We start from the raw sequence: 16,547 nt of genomic DNA, 5'->3' as shown, positions 1-16,547 counted from the left end.
GGGGGAGCCTCGGGATTCCCTCTGCAGGCGTCGCTGTGGGGGTTCAGGGGGGACAACTTTGGTTACTCACGGTCTTGGAGTCGCCGGAGGGTCCTCCCTGAGGTGTTGGTTCTCCACCAGTCGAGTCGGGGTCGCCGGGTGCAGTGTTGCAAGCCTCACGCTTCTTGCGGGGATTTGCAGGGGTCTTTAAATCTGCTTCTTGAAACAAAGTTGCAGTCTTTTTGGAGCAGGGCCGCTGTCCTCGGGAGTTTCTTGTCTTTCTTGAAGCAGGGCAGTCCTCTGAGGATTCAGAGGTCGCTGGTCCCTTGGAAAGCGTCGCTGGAGCAGGTTTCTTTGGAAGGCAGGAGACAGGCCGGTAAGTCTGGGGCCAAAGCAGTTGGTGTCTTCTGTTCTTCCTCTGCAGGGGTTTTTCAGCTCAGCAGTCCTCTTCTTCTTTTAGTTTCAGGAATCTAAATTCTTAGGTTCAGGGAAGCCCTTAAATACTAAATTTAAGGGCGTGTTTAGGTCTGGGGGGTTAGTAGCCAATGGCTACTAGCCCTGAGGGTGAGTACACCCTCTTTGTGCCTCCTCCCAAGGGGAGGGGGGCACATCCCTAATCCTATTGGGGGAATCCTCCATCTGCAAGATGGAGGATTTCTAAAAGTTAGAGTCACTTCAGTTCAGGACACCTTAGGGGCTGTCCCGACTGGCCAGTGACGACTCCTTGTTTTTCTCATTATTTTCTCCGGCCTTGCCGCCAAAAGTGGGGGCCGTGGCCGGAGGGGGCGGGCAACTCCACTAGCTGGAGTGTCCTGCGGTGCTGGAACAAAGGGGTGAGCCTTTGAGACTCACCGCCAGGTGTTACAGCTCCTGCCTGGGGGAGGTGTTAGCATCTCCACCCAGTGCAGGCTTTGTTACTGGCTCAGAGTGACAAAGGCACTCTCCCCATGGGGCCAGCAACATGTCTCTAGTGTGGCAGGCTGCTGGAACCAGTCAGCCTACACAGGTAGTTGGATACAGTTTCAGGGGGCACCTCTAAGGTGCCCTCTGGGGTGCATTTCACAATAAAATGTACACTGGCATCAGTGTGCATTTATTGTGCTGAGAAGTTTGATACCAAACTTCCCAGTTTTCAGTGTAGCCATTATGGTGCTGTGGAGTTCGTGTTTGACAGACTCCCAGACCATATACTCTTATGGCTACCCTGCACTTACAATGTCTAAGGTTTTGCTTAGACACTGTAGGGCACAGTGGTCATGCACTGGTGCCCTCACCTATGGTATAGTGCACCCTGCCTTAGGGCTGTAAGGCCTGCTAGAGGGGTGACTTATCTATACTTGCATAGGCAGTGAGAGGCTGGCATGGCACCCTGAGGGGAGTGCCATGTCGACTTACTCGTTTTGTTCTCACTAGCACACACAAGCTGGCAAGCAGTGTGTCTGTGCTGAGTGAGAGGTCTCCAGGGTGGCATAAGACATGCTGCAGCCCTTAGAGAGCTTCCCTGGCATCAGGGTCCTTGGTACCAGAGGTACCAGTTACAAGGGACTTACCTGGATGCCAGGTGTGCCAATTGTGGATACAAAAGTACAGGTTAGGGAAAGAACACTGGGGCTGGGGCCTGGTTAGCAGGCCTCAGCACACTTTCAATTGTAAACATAGCATCAGCAAAGGCAAAAAGTCAGGGGGTAACCATGCCAAGGAGGCATTTCCTCACATAGACTCAATGTTGCCAGTATGGAAACATGCTGTGTGTGCATTATTTCTCAACAACACATTGTAAGGAAATGCCTCCTTGGCATGGTTGCCCCCTGACTTTTTGCCTTTGCTGATGCTATGTTTACAATTGAAAGTGTGCTGAGGCCTGCTAACCAGGCCCCAGCACCAGTGTTCTTTCCCTAACCTGTACTTTTGTATCCACAATTGGCAGACCCTGGCATCCAGATAAGTCCCTTGTAACTGGTACTTCTAGTACCAAGGGCCCTGATGCCAAGGAAGGTCTCTAAGGGCTGCAGCATGTCTTATGCCACCCTGGAGACCTCTCACTCAGCACAGACACACTGCTTGCCAGCTTGTGTGTGCTAGTGAGGACAAAACGAGTAAGTCGACATGGCACTCCCCTCAGGGTGCCATGCCAGCCTCTCACTGCCTATGCAGTATAGGTAAGACACCCCTCTAGCAGGCCTTACAGCCCTAAGGCAGGGTGCACTATACCATAGGTGAGGGTACCAGTGCATGAGCATGGTACCCCTACAGTGTCTAAATAAAACCTTAGACATTGTAAGTGCAGGGTAGCCATAAGAGTATATGGTCTGGGAGTCTGTCAAACACGAACTCCACAGCACCATAATGGCTACACTGAAAACTGGGAAGTTTGGTATCAAACTTCTCAGCACAATAAATGCACACTGATGCCAGTGTACATTTTATTGTAAAAAACACCACAGAGGGCACCTTAGAGGTGCCCCCTGAAACTTAACCGACTATCTGTGTAGGCTGACTAGTTTTAGCAGCCTGCCACAAACCGAGACATGTTGCTGGCCCCATGGGGAGAGTGCCTTTGTCACTCTGAGGCCAGTAACAAAGCCTGCACTGGGTGGAGATGCTAACACCTCTCCCAGGCAGGAATTGTCACACCTGGCGGTGAGCCTCAAAGGCTCACCTCCTTTGTGCCAACCCAGCAGGACACTCCAGCTAGTGGAGTTGCCCGCCCCCTCCGGCCAGGCCCCACTTTTGGCGGCAAGGCCGGAGAAAATAATGAGAATAACAAGGAGGAGTCACTGGCCAGTCAGGACAACCCCTAAGGTGTCCTGAGCTGAGGTGACTAACTTTTAGAAATCCTCCATCTTGCAGATGGAGGATTCCCCCAATAGGGTTAGGATTGTGACCCCCTCCCCTTGGGAGGAGGCACAAAGAGGGTGTACCCACCCTCAGGGCTAGTAGCCATTGGCTACTAACCCCCCAGACCTAAACACGCCCTTAAATTTAGTATTTAAGGGCTACCCTGAACCCTAGAAAATCAGATTCCTGCAACAAGAAGAAGGACTGCCCAGCTGAAAAACCCCTGCAGCGGAAGACCAGAAGACGACAACTGCCTTGGCTCCAGAAACTCACCGGCCTGTCTCCTGCCTTCCAAAGATCCTGCTCCAGCGACGCCTTCCGAAGGGACCAGCGACCTCGACATCCTCTGAGGACTGCCCCTGCTTCGAAAAGACAAGAAACTCCCGAGGACAGCGGACCTGCTCCAAGAAAAGCTGCAACTTTGTTTCCAGCGGCTTTTAAAGAACCCTGCAAGCTCCCCGCAAGAAGCGTGAGACTTGCAACACTGCACCCGGCGACCCCGACTCGGCTGGTGGCGATCCAACACCTCAGGAGGGACCCCAGGACTACTCTGATACTGTGAGTACCAAAACCTGTCCCCCCTGAGCCCCCACAGCGCCGCCTGCAGAGGGAATCCCGAGGCTTCCCCTGACCGCGACTCTTTGAACCTAAAGTCCCGACGCCTGGGAGAGACCCTGCACCCGCAGCCCCCAGGACCTGAAGGACCGGACTTTCACTGGAGAAGTGACCCCCAGGAGTCCCTCTCCCTTGCCCAAGTGGAGGGTTCCCCGAGGAATCCCCCCCTTGCCTGCCTGCAGCGCTGAAGAGATCCCGAGATCTCTCATAGACTAACATTGAAAACCCGACGCTTGCTTCTACACTGCACCCGGCCGCCCCCGCGCTGCTGAGGGTGAAATTTCTGTGTGGACTTGTGTCCCCCCCGGTGCCCTACAAAACCCCCCCTGGTCTGCCCTCCGAAGACGCGGGTACTTACCTGCAAGCAGACCGGAACCGGGGCACCCCCTTCTCTCCATTCTAGCCTATGTGTTTTGGGCACCACTTTGAACTCTGCACCTGACCGGCCCTGAGCTGCTGGTGTGGTGACTTTGGGGTTGCTCTGAACCCCCAACGGTGGGCTACCTTGGACCAAGAACTAAGCCCTGTAAGTGTCTTACTTACCTGGTTAACCTAACAAATACTTACCTCCCCTAGGAACTGTAAAAATTGCACTAAGTGTCCACTTTTAAAACAGCTATTTGTCAATAACTTGAAAAGTATACATGCAATTTTTATGATTTGAAGTTCCTAAAGTACTTACCTGCAATACCTTTCGAAGGAGCTATTACATGTAGAATTTGAACCTGTGGTTCTTAAAATAAACTAAGAAAAGATATTTTTCTATATAAAAACCTATTGGCTGGATTTGTCTCTGAGTGTGTGTACCTCATTTATTGTCTATGTGTATGTACAACAAATGCTTAACACTACTCCTTGGATAAGCCTACTGCTCGACCACACTACCACAAAATAGAGCATTAGTATTATCTATTTTTACCACTATTTTACCTCTAAGGGGAACCCTTGGACTCTGTGCATGCTATTCCTTACTTTGAAATAGCACATACAGAGCCAACTTCCTACATTGGTGGATCAGCGGTGGGGTACAAGACTTTGCATTTGCTGGACTACTCAGCCAATACCTGATCACACGACAAATTCCAAAATTGTCATTAGAAATTGATTTTTGCAATTTGAAAAGTTTTCTAAATTCTTAAAAGACCTGCTAGGGCCTTGTGTTAGATCCTGTTTAGCATTTCTTTTAGAGTTTAAAAGTTTGTTAAAAGTTTGAATTAGATTCTAGAACCAGTTTTAGTTTCTTAAAAAGTATTCCAACTTTTAGAAGCATAATGTCTAGCACAGATGTGAATGTGGTGGAACTCGACACCACACCTTACCTCCATCTACAGATGAGAGAGCTAAGGTCACTCTGTAAACTAAAGAAAATAGCAATGGGCCCCAAACCTACCAAAGTACAGCTCCAGGAGCTTTTGGCAGAGTTTGAAAAGGCCAACCCCTCTGAGGATGGCAACTCAGAGGATGAAGATAGTGACTTGGAGGGAAATTCCCCCCCTCCAGTCCTACTTAGGGAGAGCAGGGCTTCTCAAGCCCTGACTCCACAAATAATAGTCAGAGATGCTGGTTCCCTCACAGGAGGGACCAACAACTCTGAAATCACTGAGGATAACTCCAGTGAAGAGGACATCCAGTTAGCCAGGATGGCCAAAAGATTGGCTTTGGAAAGACAGATCCTAGCCATAGAGAGGGAAAGACAAGAGATGGGCCTAGGACCCATCAATGGTGGCAGCAACATAAATAGGGTCAGAGATTCTCCTGACATGTTGAAAATCCCCAAAGGGATTGTAACTAAATATGAAGATGGTGATGACATCACCAAATGGTTCACAGCTTTTGAGAGGGCTTGTGTAACCAGAAAAGTGAACAGATCTCACTGGGGTGCTCTCCTTTGGGAAATGTTCACAGGAAAGTGTAGGGATAGACTCCTCACACTCTCTGGACAAGATGCAGAATCTTATGACCTCATGAAGGGTACCCTGATTGAGGGCTTTGGATTCTCCACTGAGGAGTACAGGATTAGGTTCAGGGGGGCTCAAAAATCCTCGAGCCAGACCTGGGTTGACTTTGTAGACTACTCAGTGAAAACACTAGATGGTTGGATTCAAGGCAGTGGTGTAAGTAATTATGATGGGCTGTACAATTTATTTGTGAAAGAACACCTGTTAAGTAATTGTTTCAATGATAAACTGCATCAGCATCTGGTAGACCTAGGACCAATTTCTCCCCAAGAATTGGGAAAGAAGGCGGACCATTGGGTCAAGACAAGGGTGTCCAAGACTTCAACAGGGGGTGACCAAAAGAAAGGGGTCACAAAGACTCCCCAGCAGAAGGGTGATGAGACAACCAAAACTAAAAATAGTAAAGAGTCTTCTACAGGCCCCCAAAAACCTGCACAGGAGGGTGGGCCCAGAGCCTCTTCACAAAACAATGGGTACAAGGGTAAAAACTTTGATCCCAAAAAGGCCTGGTGTCATAGCTGTAAACAGCATGGACACCAAACTGGAGACAAGGCCTGTCCCAAGAAAGGTTCCACTCCAAACTCCCATCCAGGTAACACTGGTATGGCTAGTCTCCAAGTGGGATCAACAGTGTGCCCAGAGCAAATCAGGGTTCACACTGAAGCTACTCTAGTTTCTGAGGGTGGGGTGGATTTAGCCACACTAGCTGTCTGGCCGCCTAACATGCAAAAATACAGACAGCAACTCTTAATTAATGGGACTAGAATAGAGGGCCTGAGGGATACAGGTGCCAGTGTCACCATGGTGACAGAGAAACTGGTTTCCCCTGGCCAATACCTGACTGGAAAAACTTACACAGTCACCAACGCTGACAATCAGAGAAAAGTACATCCCATGGCAATGGTTACTTTAGAATGGGGAGGGGTCAATGGCCTGAAACAGGTGGTGGTCTCCTCAAATATCCCAGTGGACTGTCTGCTTGGAAATGACCTGGAGTCCTCAGCATGGGCTGAGGTAGAGCTAAAAACCCATGCAGCAATGCTGGGTATCCCTGAACTGGTGTGTGTGAAAACAAGAGCACAGTGCAAGGCACAGGGTGAAAAAGTAGAGCTGGAGTCTGGAAAAATGGCCCAGCCTACCAAGAGAACAGGAAAGTCAGTTGGGAAACCAACTGCAACACAGCAAAAGAAAGGGAACCTCTCTTCTCAGGAAGAAGTTCTGCCCTCTGAGGGAACTGAGCCTTTGGGGCTTGAACCTTATCAGGTTGAGCTCTTAGGCCCAGGGGGACCCTCAAGGGAGGAGCTGTGTAAGGGACAAGAAACCTGTCCCTCTCTTGAAGGCCTTAGGCAGCAAGCTGCTGAAGAGTCCAAGGGCAAGAAAAATGGAACACATAGGGTCTATTGGGAAGATGGACTCCTGTACACTGAGGCCAGAGACCCCAAACCTGGTGCCACTAGGAGAGTGGTAGTGCCTCAGCTGTTCAGAGAATTCATCCTAACATTGGCCCATGACATTCCCCTTGCTGGACATTTGGGACAAACCAAGACGTGGGAGAGGTTAGTCAACCACTTCTACTGGCCCAATATGTCCAACATGGTTAAGGAGTTTTGCCTCTCCTGCCCCACCTGTCAAGCCAGTGGTAAGACAGGTGGGCATCCAAAGGCCCCCCTCATTCCACTTCCAGTGGTGGGGGTTCCCTTTGAAAGAGTGGGTGTGGACATAGTTGGTCCACTGGAACCTCCCACAGCCTCAGGAAATATGTATATCCTGGTAGTAGTGGATCATGCTACCAGGTATCCTGAAGCTATTCCCCTTAGGTCAACTACTGCCCCTGCAGTAGCCAAGGCCCTCATTGGTATCTTTACCAGAGTGGGTTTCCCTAAGGAGGTGGTGTCTGACAGAGGTACCAACTTCATGTCAGCATACCTAAAGCACATGTGGAATGAGTGTGGAGTGACTTATAAATTCACTACACCTTACCATCCACAAACTAATGGCTTAGTTGAGAGATTCAACAAGACATTAAAAGGCATGATCATGGGGCTCCCAGAAAAACTCAAAAGGAGATGGGATGTCCTCCTGCCATGTCTGCTCTTCGCTTACAGGGAGGTACCACAGAAGGGAGTAGGGTTCTCACCCTTTGAACTTCTGTTTGGTCATCCTGTAAGGGGACCACTTGCCCTTGTTAAAGAAGGCTGGGAGAGACCTCTCCATGAGCCTAAACAGGACATAGTGGACTATGTACTTGGCCTTCGCTCTAGAATGGCAGAGTACATGGAAAAGGCAACCAAAAACCTTGAGGCCAGCCAACAGCTCCAGAAGTTTTGGTATGACCAAAAGGCTGCACTGGTTGAGTTCCAACCAGGGCAGAAAGTCTGGGTTCTGGAGCCTGTGGCTCCCAGGGCACTCCAGGACAAATGGAGTGGCCCTTACCCAGTACTAGAGAGGAAGAGTCAGGTCACCTACTTGGTGGACCTGGGCACAAGCAGGAGCCCCAAAAGGGTGATCCATGTAAACCGCCTTAAGCTCTTCCACGACAGGGCTGATGTCAATCTGTTGATGGTAACAGATGAGGATCAGGAGGCAGAGAGTGAACCTCTCCCTGATCTTCTGTCATCAGACCCAAAAGATGGTACAGTAGATGGAGTGATCTACTCAGACACCCTCTCTGGCCAACAGCAAGCTGATTGTAGGAGAGTCCTACAACAGTTTCCTGAACTCTTCTCCTTAACCCCTGGACAGACACACCTGTGTACCCATGATGTGGACACAGGAGACAGCATGCCTGTCAAGAACAAAATCTTTAGACAGTCTGACCATGTTAAGGAAAGCATCAAGGTGGAAGTCCACAAGATGCTGGAATTGGGAGTCATTGAGCGCTCTGACAGCCCCTGGGCTAGCCCAGTGGTCTTGGTCCCCAAACCTCACACCACAGATGGAAAGAAAGAGATGAGGTTTTGTGTGGACTACAGAGGGCTCAATTCTGTCACCAAGACAGATGCTCATCCAATTCCAAGAGCTGATGAGCTCATTGATAAATTAGGTGCTGCCAAATTTCTAAGTACCTTTGACTTGACAGCAGGGTACTGGCAAATAAAAATGGCACCTGGAGCAAAAGAAAAGACCGCATTCTCCACACCTGATGGGCATTATCAGTTTACTGTTATGCCCTTTGGTTTAAAGAATGCCCCTGCCACCTTCCAAAGGTTGGTGAATCAAGTCCTTGCTGGCTTGGAGTCCTTTAGCACAGCTTATCTTGATGATATTGCTGTCTTTAGCTCCACCTGGCAGGATCACCTGGTCCACCTGAGGAAGGTTTTGAAGGCTCTGCAATCTGCAGGCCTCTCTATCAAGGCATCCAAATGCCAGATAGGGCAGGGAACTGTGGTTTACTTGGGACACCTTGTAGGTGGAGGCCAAGTTCAGCCACTCCAACCCAAGATCCAGACTATTCTGGACTGGGTAGCTCCAAAAACCCAGACTCAAGTCAGGGCATTCCTTGGCTTGACTGGGTACTACAGGAGGTTTGTGAAGGGATATGGATCCATTGTGACAGCCCTCACTGAGCTCACCTCCAAGAAAATGCCCAAGAAAGTGAACTGGACTGTGGACTGCCAACAGGCCTTTGACACCCTGAAACAAGCAATGTGCTCAGCACCAGTTCTCAAAGCTCCAGATTATTCTAAGCAGTTCATTGTGCAGACTGATGCCTCTGAACATGGGATAGGGGCAGTTTTGTCCCAAACAAATGATGATGGCCTTGACCAGCCTGTTGCTTTCATTAGCAGGAGGTTACTCCCCAGGGAGCAGCGTTGGAGTGCCATTGAGAGGGAGGCCTTTGCTGTGGTCTGGTCCCTGAAGAAGCTGAGACCATACCTCTTTGGGACTCACTTCCTAGTTCAAACTGACCACAGACCTCTCAAATGGCTGATGCAAATGAAAGGTGAAAATCCTAAACTGTTGAGGTGGTCCATCTCCCTACAGGGAATGGACTTTATAGTGGAACACAGACCTGGGACTGCCCATGCCAATGCAGATGGCCTTTCCAGGTTCTTCCACTTAGAAAATGAAGACTCTCTTGGGAAAGGTTAGTCTCATCCTCTTTCGTTTGGGGGGGGGTTGTGTAAGGAAATGCCTCCTTGGCATGGTTGCCCCCTGACTTTTTGCCTTTGCTGATGCTATGTTTACAATTGAAAGTGTGCTGAGGCCTGCTAACCAGGCCCCAGCACCAGTGTTCTTTCCCTAACCTGTACTTTTGTATCCACAATTGGCAGACCCTGGCATCCAGATAAGTCCCTTGTAACTGGTACTTCTAGTACCAAGGGCCCTGATGCCAAGGAAGGTCTCTAAGGGCTGCAGCATGTCTTATGCCACCCTGGAGACCTCTCACTCAGCACAGACACACTGCTTGCCAGCTTGTGTGTGCTAGTGAGGACAAAACGAGTAAGTCGACATGGCACTCCCCTCAGGGTGCCATGCCAGCCTCTCACTGCCTATGCAGTATAGGTAAGACACCCCTCTAGCAGGCCTTACAGCCCTAAGGCAGGGTGCACTATACCATAGGTGAGGGTACCAGTGCATGAGCATGGTACCCCTACAGTGTCTAAATAAAACCTTAGACATTGTAAGTGCAGGGTAGCCATAAGAGTATATGGTCTGGGAGTCTGTCAAACACGAACTCCACAGCACCATAATGGCTACACTGAAAACTGGGAAGTTTGGTATCAAACTTCTCAGCACAATAAATGCACACTGATGCCAGTGTACATTTTATTGTAAAAAACACCACAGAGGGCACCTTAGAGGTGCCCCCTGAAACTTAACCGACTATCTGTGTAGGCTGACTAGTTTTAGCAGCCTGCCACAAACCGAGACATGTTGCTGGCCCCATGGGGAGAGTGCCTTTGTCACTCTGAGGCCAGTAACAAAGCCTGCACTGGGTGGAGATGCTAACACCTCTCCCAGGCAGGAATTGTCACACCTGGCGGTGAGCCTCAAAGGCTCACCTCCTTTGTGCCAACCCAGCAGGACACTCCAGCTAGTGGAGTTGCCCGCCCCCTCCGGCCAGGCCCCACTTTTGGCGGCAAGGCCGGAGAAAATAATGAGAATAACAAGGAGGAGTCACTGGCCAGTCAGGACAACCCCTAAGGTGTCCTGAGCTGAGGTGACTCTAACTTTTAGAAATCCTCCATCTTGCAGATGGAGGATTCCCCCAATAGGGTTAGGATTGTGACCCCCTCCCCTTGGGAGGAGGCACAAAGAGGGTGTACCCACCCTCAGGGCTAGTAGCCATTGGCTACTAACCCCCCAGACCTAAACACGCCCTTAAATTTAGTATTTAAGGGCTACCCTGAACCCTAGAAAATCAGATTCCTGCAACAAGAAGAAGGACTGCCCAGCTGAAAAACCCCTGCAGCGGAAGACCAGAAGACGACAACTGCCTTGGCTCCAGAAACTCACCGGCCTGTCTCCTGCCTTCCAAAGATCCTGCTCCAGCGACGCCTTCCGAAGGGACCAGCGACCTCGACATCCTCTGAGGACTGCCCCTGCTTCGAAAAGACAAGAAACTCCCGAGGACAGCGGACCTGCTCCAAGAAAAGCTGCAACTTTGTTTCCAGCGGCTTTTAAAGAACCCTGCAAGCTCCCCGCAAGAAGCGTGAGACTTGCAACACTGCACCCGGCGACCCCGACTCGGCTGGTGGCGATCCAACACCTCAGGAGGGACCCCAGGACTACTCTGATACTGTGAGTACCAAAACCTGTCCCCCCTGAGCCCCCACAGCGCCGCCTGCAGAGGGAATCCCGAGGCTTCCCCTGACCGCGACTCTTTGAACCTAAAGTCCCGACGCCTGGGAGAGACCCTGCACCCGCAGCCCCCAGGACCTGAAGGACCGGACTTTCACTGGAGAAGTGACCCCCAGGAGTCCCTCTCCCTTGCCCAAGTGGAGGGTTCCCCGAGGAATCCCCCCCTTGCCTGCCTGCAGCGCTGAAGAGATCCCGAGATCTCTCATAGACTAACATTGAAAACCCGACGCTTGCTTCTACACTGCACCCGGCCGCCCCCGCGCTGCTGAGGGTGAAATTTCTGTGTGGACTTGTGTCCCCCCCGGTGCCCTACAAAACCCCCCCTGGTCTGCCCTCCGAAGACGCGGGTACTTACCTGCAAGCAGACCGGAACCGGGGCACCCCCTTCTCTCCATTCTAGCCTATGTGTTTTGGGCACCACTTTGAACTCTACACCTGACCGGCCCTGAGCTGCTGGTGTGGTGACTTTGGGGTTGCTCTGAACCCCCAACGGTGGGCTACCTTGGACCAAGAACTAAGCCCTGTAAGTGTCTTACTTACCTGGTTAACCTAACAAATACTTACCTCCCCTAGGAACTGTAAAAATTGCACTAAGTGTCCACTTTTAAAACAGCTATTTGTCAATAACTTGAAAAGTATACATGCAATTTTTATGATTTGAAGTTCCTAAAGTACTTACCTGCAATACCTTTCGAAGGAGCTATTACATGTAGAATTTGAACCTGTGGTTCTTAAAATAAACTAAGAAAAGATATTTTTCTATATAAAAACCTATTGGCTGGATTTGTCTCTGAGTGTGTGTACCTCATTTATTGTCTATGTGTATGTACAACAAATGCTTAACACTACTCCTTGGATAAGCCTACTGCTCGACCACACTACCACAAAATAGAGCATTAGTATTATCTATTTTTACCACTATTTTACCTCTAAGGGGAACCCTTGGACTCTGTGCATGCTATTCCTTACTTTGAAATAGCACATACAGAGCCAACTTCCTACACACATTGTAAAATTTGGTTATAAAAAAATAATTTTGCTCACAAAAGTTAGTAATCACCTACAAGGACATCAAGCATATAAAGCTTTGCTCTCAGTCGACTACACACCTTCCTGCTGAGGGAAAGAAAAAAAGGCGTGTGGCTGCAGATGCCTTGATCGATAAGGGAGCACAACCATGGATTATTGCAATTTAAAGGCATTCACGTCCATCATGCAATGTCAACAATTTACAGAAACCTTTGGGTTGCAGTCTATAACTATGGCCAATGTTTCTCAGCGGCCATGGGGAAGGGATGGCCACTTGGGCTGTCAGGAATTTAGGAACTTGTCAAGTATTCTACAAACACATCACATAGAAACAAATTAGAATTCTGACCAAACCAAGCAATGGGTTCAGATGGGAAAATAAAGCTGGTTTCAAAACAAGTTCTACTGTGTTTATATGGGTTTCAGTGGTCAGTGACTAGAAGGTCCCAGACAGTTCAGGAGGCTTGTGCCTGCTTTAAAGGGGTACCAACACAGATTTTAATCTTGCCAGGAGTCTGATGCACTAATTAAATTATAATAAAACATCATTTCTTTATGCAGTTTAAAATTTCACCTTTCTTGACAGGCTCATTGTTTTTAAGATACAAACATGAGGAATACATACTGAGTAATCTATACTGAAGCAGCTCAGCACTGTGCATCTGCATGTAAAGGATGACTAGTTCAGAGGAGGTGGGCCCGACAAAACAGAAAAAATTCCTGAAGTCCAGACTTGGTGTATGTGATACATATGATTTGAACTCGATCACAATCTATGATGAAACTACGTGCCTGAAGGGGCTATGCATGATTTTATCACACAAGACCTATCACTCAGTCTATAATTCTTTCCAACACTACAGCCCACCCTGAACTCGTCAATGAGTTTAATCTAATTGTAATAGTTTAAAGGTGGTTCTTAGAGTAGGGGACCTCGATTTCTCAGTTTAACTCTGGACATACCCTCATTTTCACTCCATTTTTATGTACAGTCAAGAAGCACCTTTTACAACTCAAATGGTCCCATAGTCAGTGTTCGTTCAAGGGGCTCATGGGTGCTGGATTTCATGTCATTCCTCAAACTACACACCAGAGGGTATATTAAGTTAGGGCCACATGGCGTGGCACAAATGTGTGGGTGGTGGGGGCAGGAAGTCTCCTGCACCGGCTGCAGCACCTAGAGTTGAAATGAAACTATCTGCTTCTAGTGTTGCCATTAAGCCAAAAGGGACACCAAAGCTGTGCTACACAAACTCAAAAGACACTTACGCTTAGTTTTCACCTGCTGCATTTTCATAAACTGCTGCAGGAAGCTCCCATCATTGGCAAACTTATTTGCAATCTGCGCAGCGGAGTCGGAGGAGCTTTCACTAAAAGAGAGAAAGATTTACAGTCAATTTTCCAAATACAGACAAATATTTTTCAACACAAATAAGCTTGAAGCAAAAGAAAAGGAAGCAGGTCTACCCTTTCAACCCACCTCGCAAGCGAGTTCATCACACAATATGAACTTGTTTCCCAACAAATATAGAGACTGTCTCTCTTGGATGGCAACACCAAGTATGCATCTTTTTCAGTCCTGAGGACATCTGAACGTTAGGTCTGACCTATTTGTGTCACCAATGCTCTTTTTCTTTGGTTGCTGATTATTATTATTTTTTTGATCTGTGCAGGAGTGCACAGAGTAAAACAAAAACATTAATCAGCAACACAAGTAGATCAACAAAGAGTTGCTCTATTTTCCAACTATCTGCACTGTAAGAAACAAAATACTTGCTGCTCCCATCACTAGAAACAGACACCAATTTCATGAAATGCCACTGACCCGACAGTCTACTGAAGCAGGAGCAAGCGTTCAAAAACACAAGCCAGCCAATAGCTAAACTGGACTGATCCACAGCCCACTGCCTCTATTCCACTTCACAATGAACTGTTTTAAAATAATGAGAACCTGAGACTCAAAAACAACTAAAGCAGTCTGTAGCCAGACATTAAAAGACTTAACACATCAGACACCAATGTAAAACAAGCACTGGAACAGCCAACTAATGCATGAAATCGGTTGATCCATTGCCCATTTGTAAGCTGTGGTGGTTGAAAGCAAAATGTGAATAAATCAGTTGATGAAAAGGACGGACCAAAACCCCAAAACGTATGTGTCTATGAATATATTTTTACCATGTGTTTCTGGAAAATATGCAGCTGGCAAGATAAGTTAACATTCTCTAGGCCAAATCTAAACAAAATTATATATAGTTATGTGCACGTACACACACAGGTGTCTGCTTTAGCTATGCTGCAGCATCGTAATAAAAAAAAAAAAAACACTGGTTTCAAAAGCATACCTATTAGCCTTGTCTGCAACTATCTCCCAACATACAGCAGGGGTTGTCCCTGGACTCTTTTCAGGTACTATGCTCCTTCTACAACAGTGCCTCGGGCCAGTGGTCCCTGAAAGAACAGCAGAGCCCAGGCACCAATTTTGAACGTGGCTGTGTCTATGCTATTTGGGGCATCCAAGCACCAAACATCAAAAATCACACCCGGAGGCGGCCGTCTGCAAAGCCAGGAAATATATTTTCTTTAACTATCAAACTGTGGGCAGGAGTGGGGTGCTTTGAGGCCTTTAAATTATTTTGCATGACATGGAGACAGTGATGGCACCCTGAAATGGTGATTGTTCTCGCGCCCTGTCAATTGCATCACTTCGGACAACAGATCAGGCTTTGGTTCCGTAGATTTGCGAAAAATAGAACTGTAAAAAATGTTTCTCAGGCAAAGGGACTGCCTTACTCTTTTTTATTTTTTTCTTCAACTTTTGGGTATGTTGGCTAAAACAGCCAAGATATACAAAAGGCTTCAAACAGGTTCAACAAAAGTACACTTTCTGAGTGAATTTCTATTTTCGTGCCAAGTCTGGTGTAAACCCATGGGACAGTTTTGGATGTAGAGTCAGCAAAATTTCTTAAGGACACTAAAATGGAAAACAATTTATTTATTGTTTTCCCCTGCTTGGAACGGTGTGAAATTTGTTGTGGCAGATCTTAGGTGACTATGCTAAATACTTAATCTGAGGCCAAAGATGTAGGGGAAAAAAAAAAAAGCCTCATTAATGGAAAGAATGATTGAACCTTAACGACAGTGGTAACTACCATTGAGTGATATAAATATATTTATACACATAAAGCTTCCTTTAAATATTGCCAAAAACACCCACTAATCTGCCTCATCCATGTTACAACGTCTACAGCTTTACAATTCTTAAATCAACACTCACCTTAAAACCCTCTCCACTAGTGCACTTCTCTGCTCACTGCAACCCTCCACCCCAAATCTCCATTCTCCCCACCTCGCCATTACTATCAGGGCAGCAAAGGGCCATTTTCAAAAGTTCCTTTAAGACTAAGGAATAACCTAAAAGAATACTCATGCTGTAAGCTATCATAATTGATACTGTGGCTTAAAAACAAGATGGCTTATAGAACATCTGTAAGCCAGATATTTAGTTCCACTCACTTCTTAAGGGATCTTTAATACAAAGAGAAAAAAACACTTACGGTCGGGCCTTGGCGGCAGACGCCTGTCTACTCAGGAGGAGTTGCTGGTTCGCCAGAGCCCGCTGCTTTGCTTCTTGCTGAAGTTTGGCTTCAATCTCTTTCCTCTTCTTGGCAATGAACTGCTCATGCTGTCGAACTGTTTTAGGCAAAGTATTTGTCCACCTGGAAGGGTGCATTGGTTTTCCAAGCTTCTTTCCTGAATAAACAAGCAGGTTGATAAAAGCTTAATTTCACAATGTCAAAGATTATTGTGCAGTGTCCTGAGAGTTTATCAAGTCTGGGTACAGGCAGCAAATGTTCAAACTTTCCTGCTTGGAATCAACAAAAAGGAACACACCACAATAGAGAGAATCAAGAGAGATGTACAGACTTCCTCAGAATGAGTGATGGAGAAAATGATAGCTATACAGACTTCATCGGAATGAGTGACTAGGAAAATATAGGTGATGTCAACATTAAACATTGCTATAGCAAAGCAAGTAAATCGATCTAATACAGGCTTATGCTAAAGATAATCGATTGACTCTTATAAATGTATTCGCCTTACTAAGCCAGTGAACAAGTGGCTTATGTTACACCCTCCAACTGATCGAGTTCAACTCTTCGCAATGGAAAGGAGTTCAGGCTCACACTCCACAATCCAATGCCAAACCAGATGCATAGGCATTAGGAACATAATGTTATGTGGCGTTCCAATTTGCTTGTTTGCGTTATTTCAAAGATGCCTACCAGAACATTTAAGGGGATTAAAAAAAATATCAAAATC

At 47.6% G+C, this 16,547-nt stretch overlaps 1 protein-coding gene across 1 annotated transcript in view; it reads right to left on the bottom strand.

The window, feature by feature from the left end:
• SUGP1 (SURP and G-patch domain containing 1) overlaps positions 1–16,547 on the bottom strand; it is a 303,889-nt gene that overhangs the window by 244,801 nt on the left and 42,541 nt on the right. Inside the window, exons 2-3 of the mRNA XM_069216188.1 lie at positions 15,782–15,977; positions 13,494–13,594 (exon numbers count right to left, since the gene is read on the bottom strand). Of these exons, the coding sequence (XP_069072289.1) occupies positions 13,494–13,594; positions 15,782–15,977 (297 nt within the window). The remainder of the gene's footprint in view (positions 1–13,493; positions 13,595–15,781; positions 15,978–16,547) is intronic.

The sequence above is a fragment of the Pleurodeles waltl genome, chromosome 12 (genome assembly GCF_031143425.1).
Source record: "Pleurodeles waltl isolate 20211129_DDA chromosome 12, aPleWal1.hap1.20221129, whole genome shotgun sequence".
Lineage (NCBI taxonomy): Eukaryota > Metazoa > Chordata > Amphibia > Caudata > Salamandridae > Pleurodeles > Pleurodeles waltl.
The sequence above is the reverse complement of the archived record's forward strand: the minus strand, read 5'-3'. Positions and strand labels throughout refer to the sequence as shown.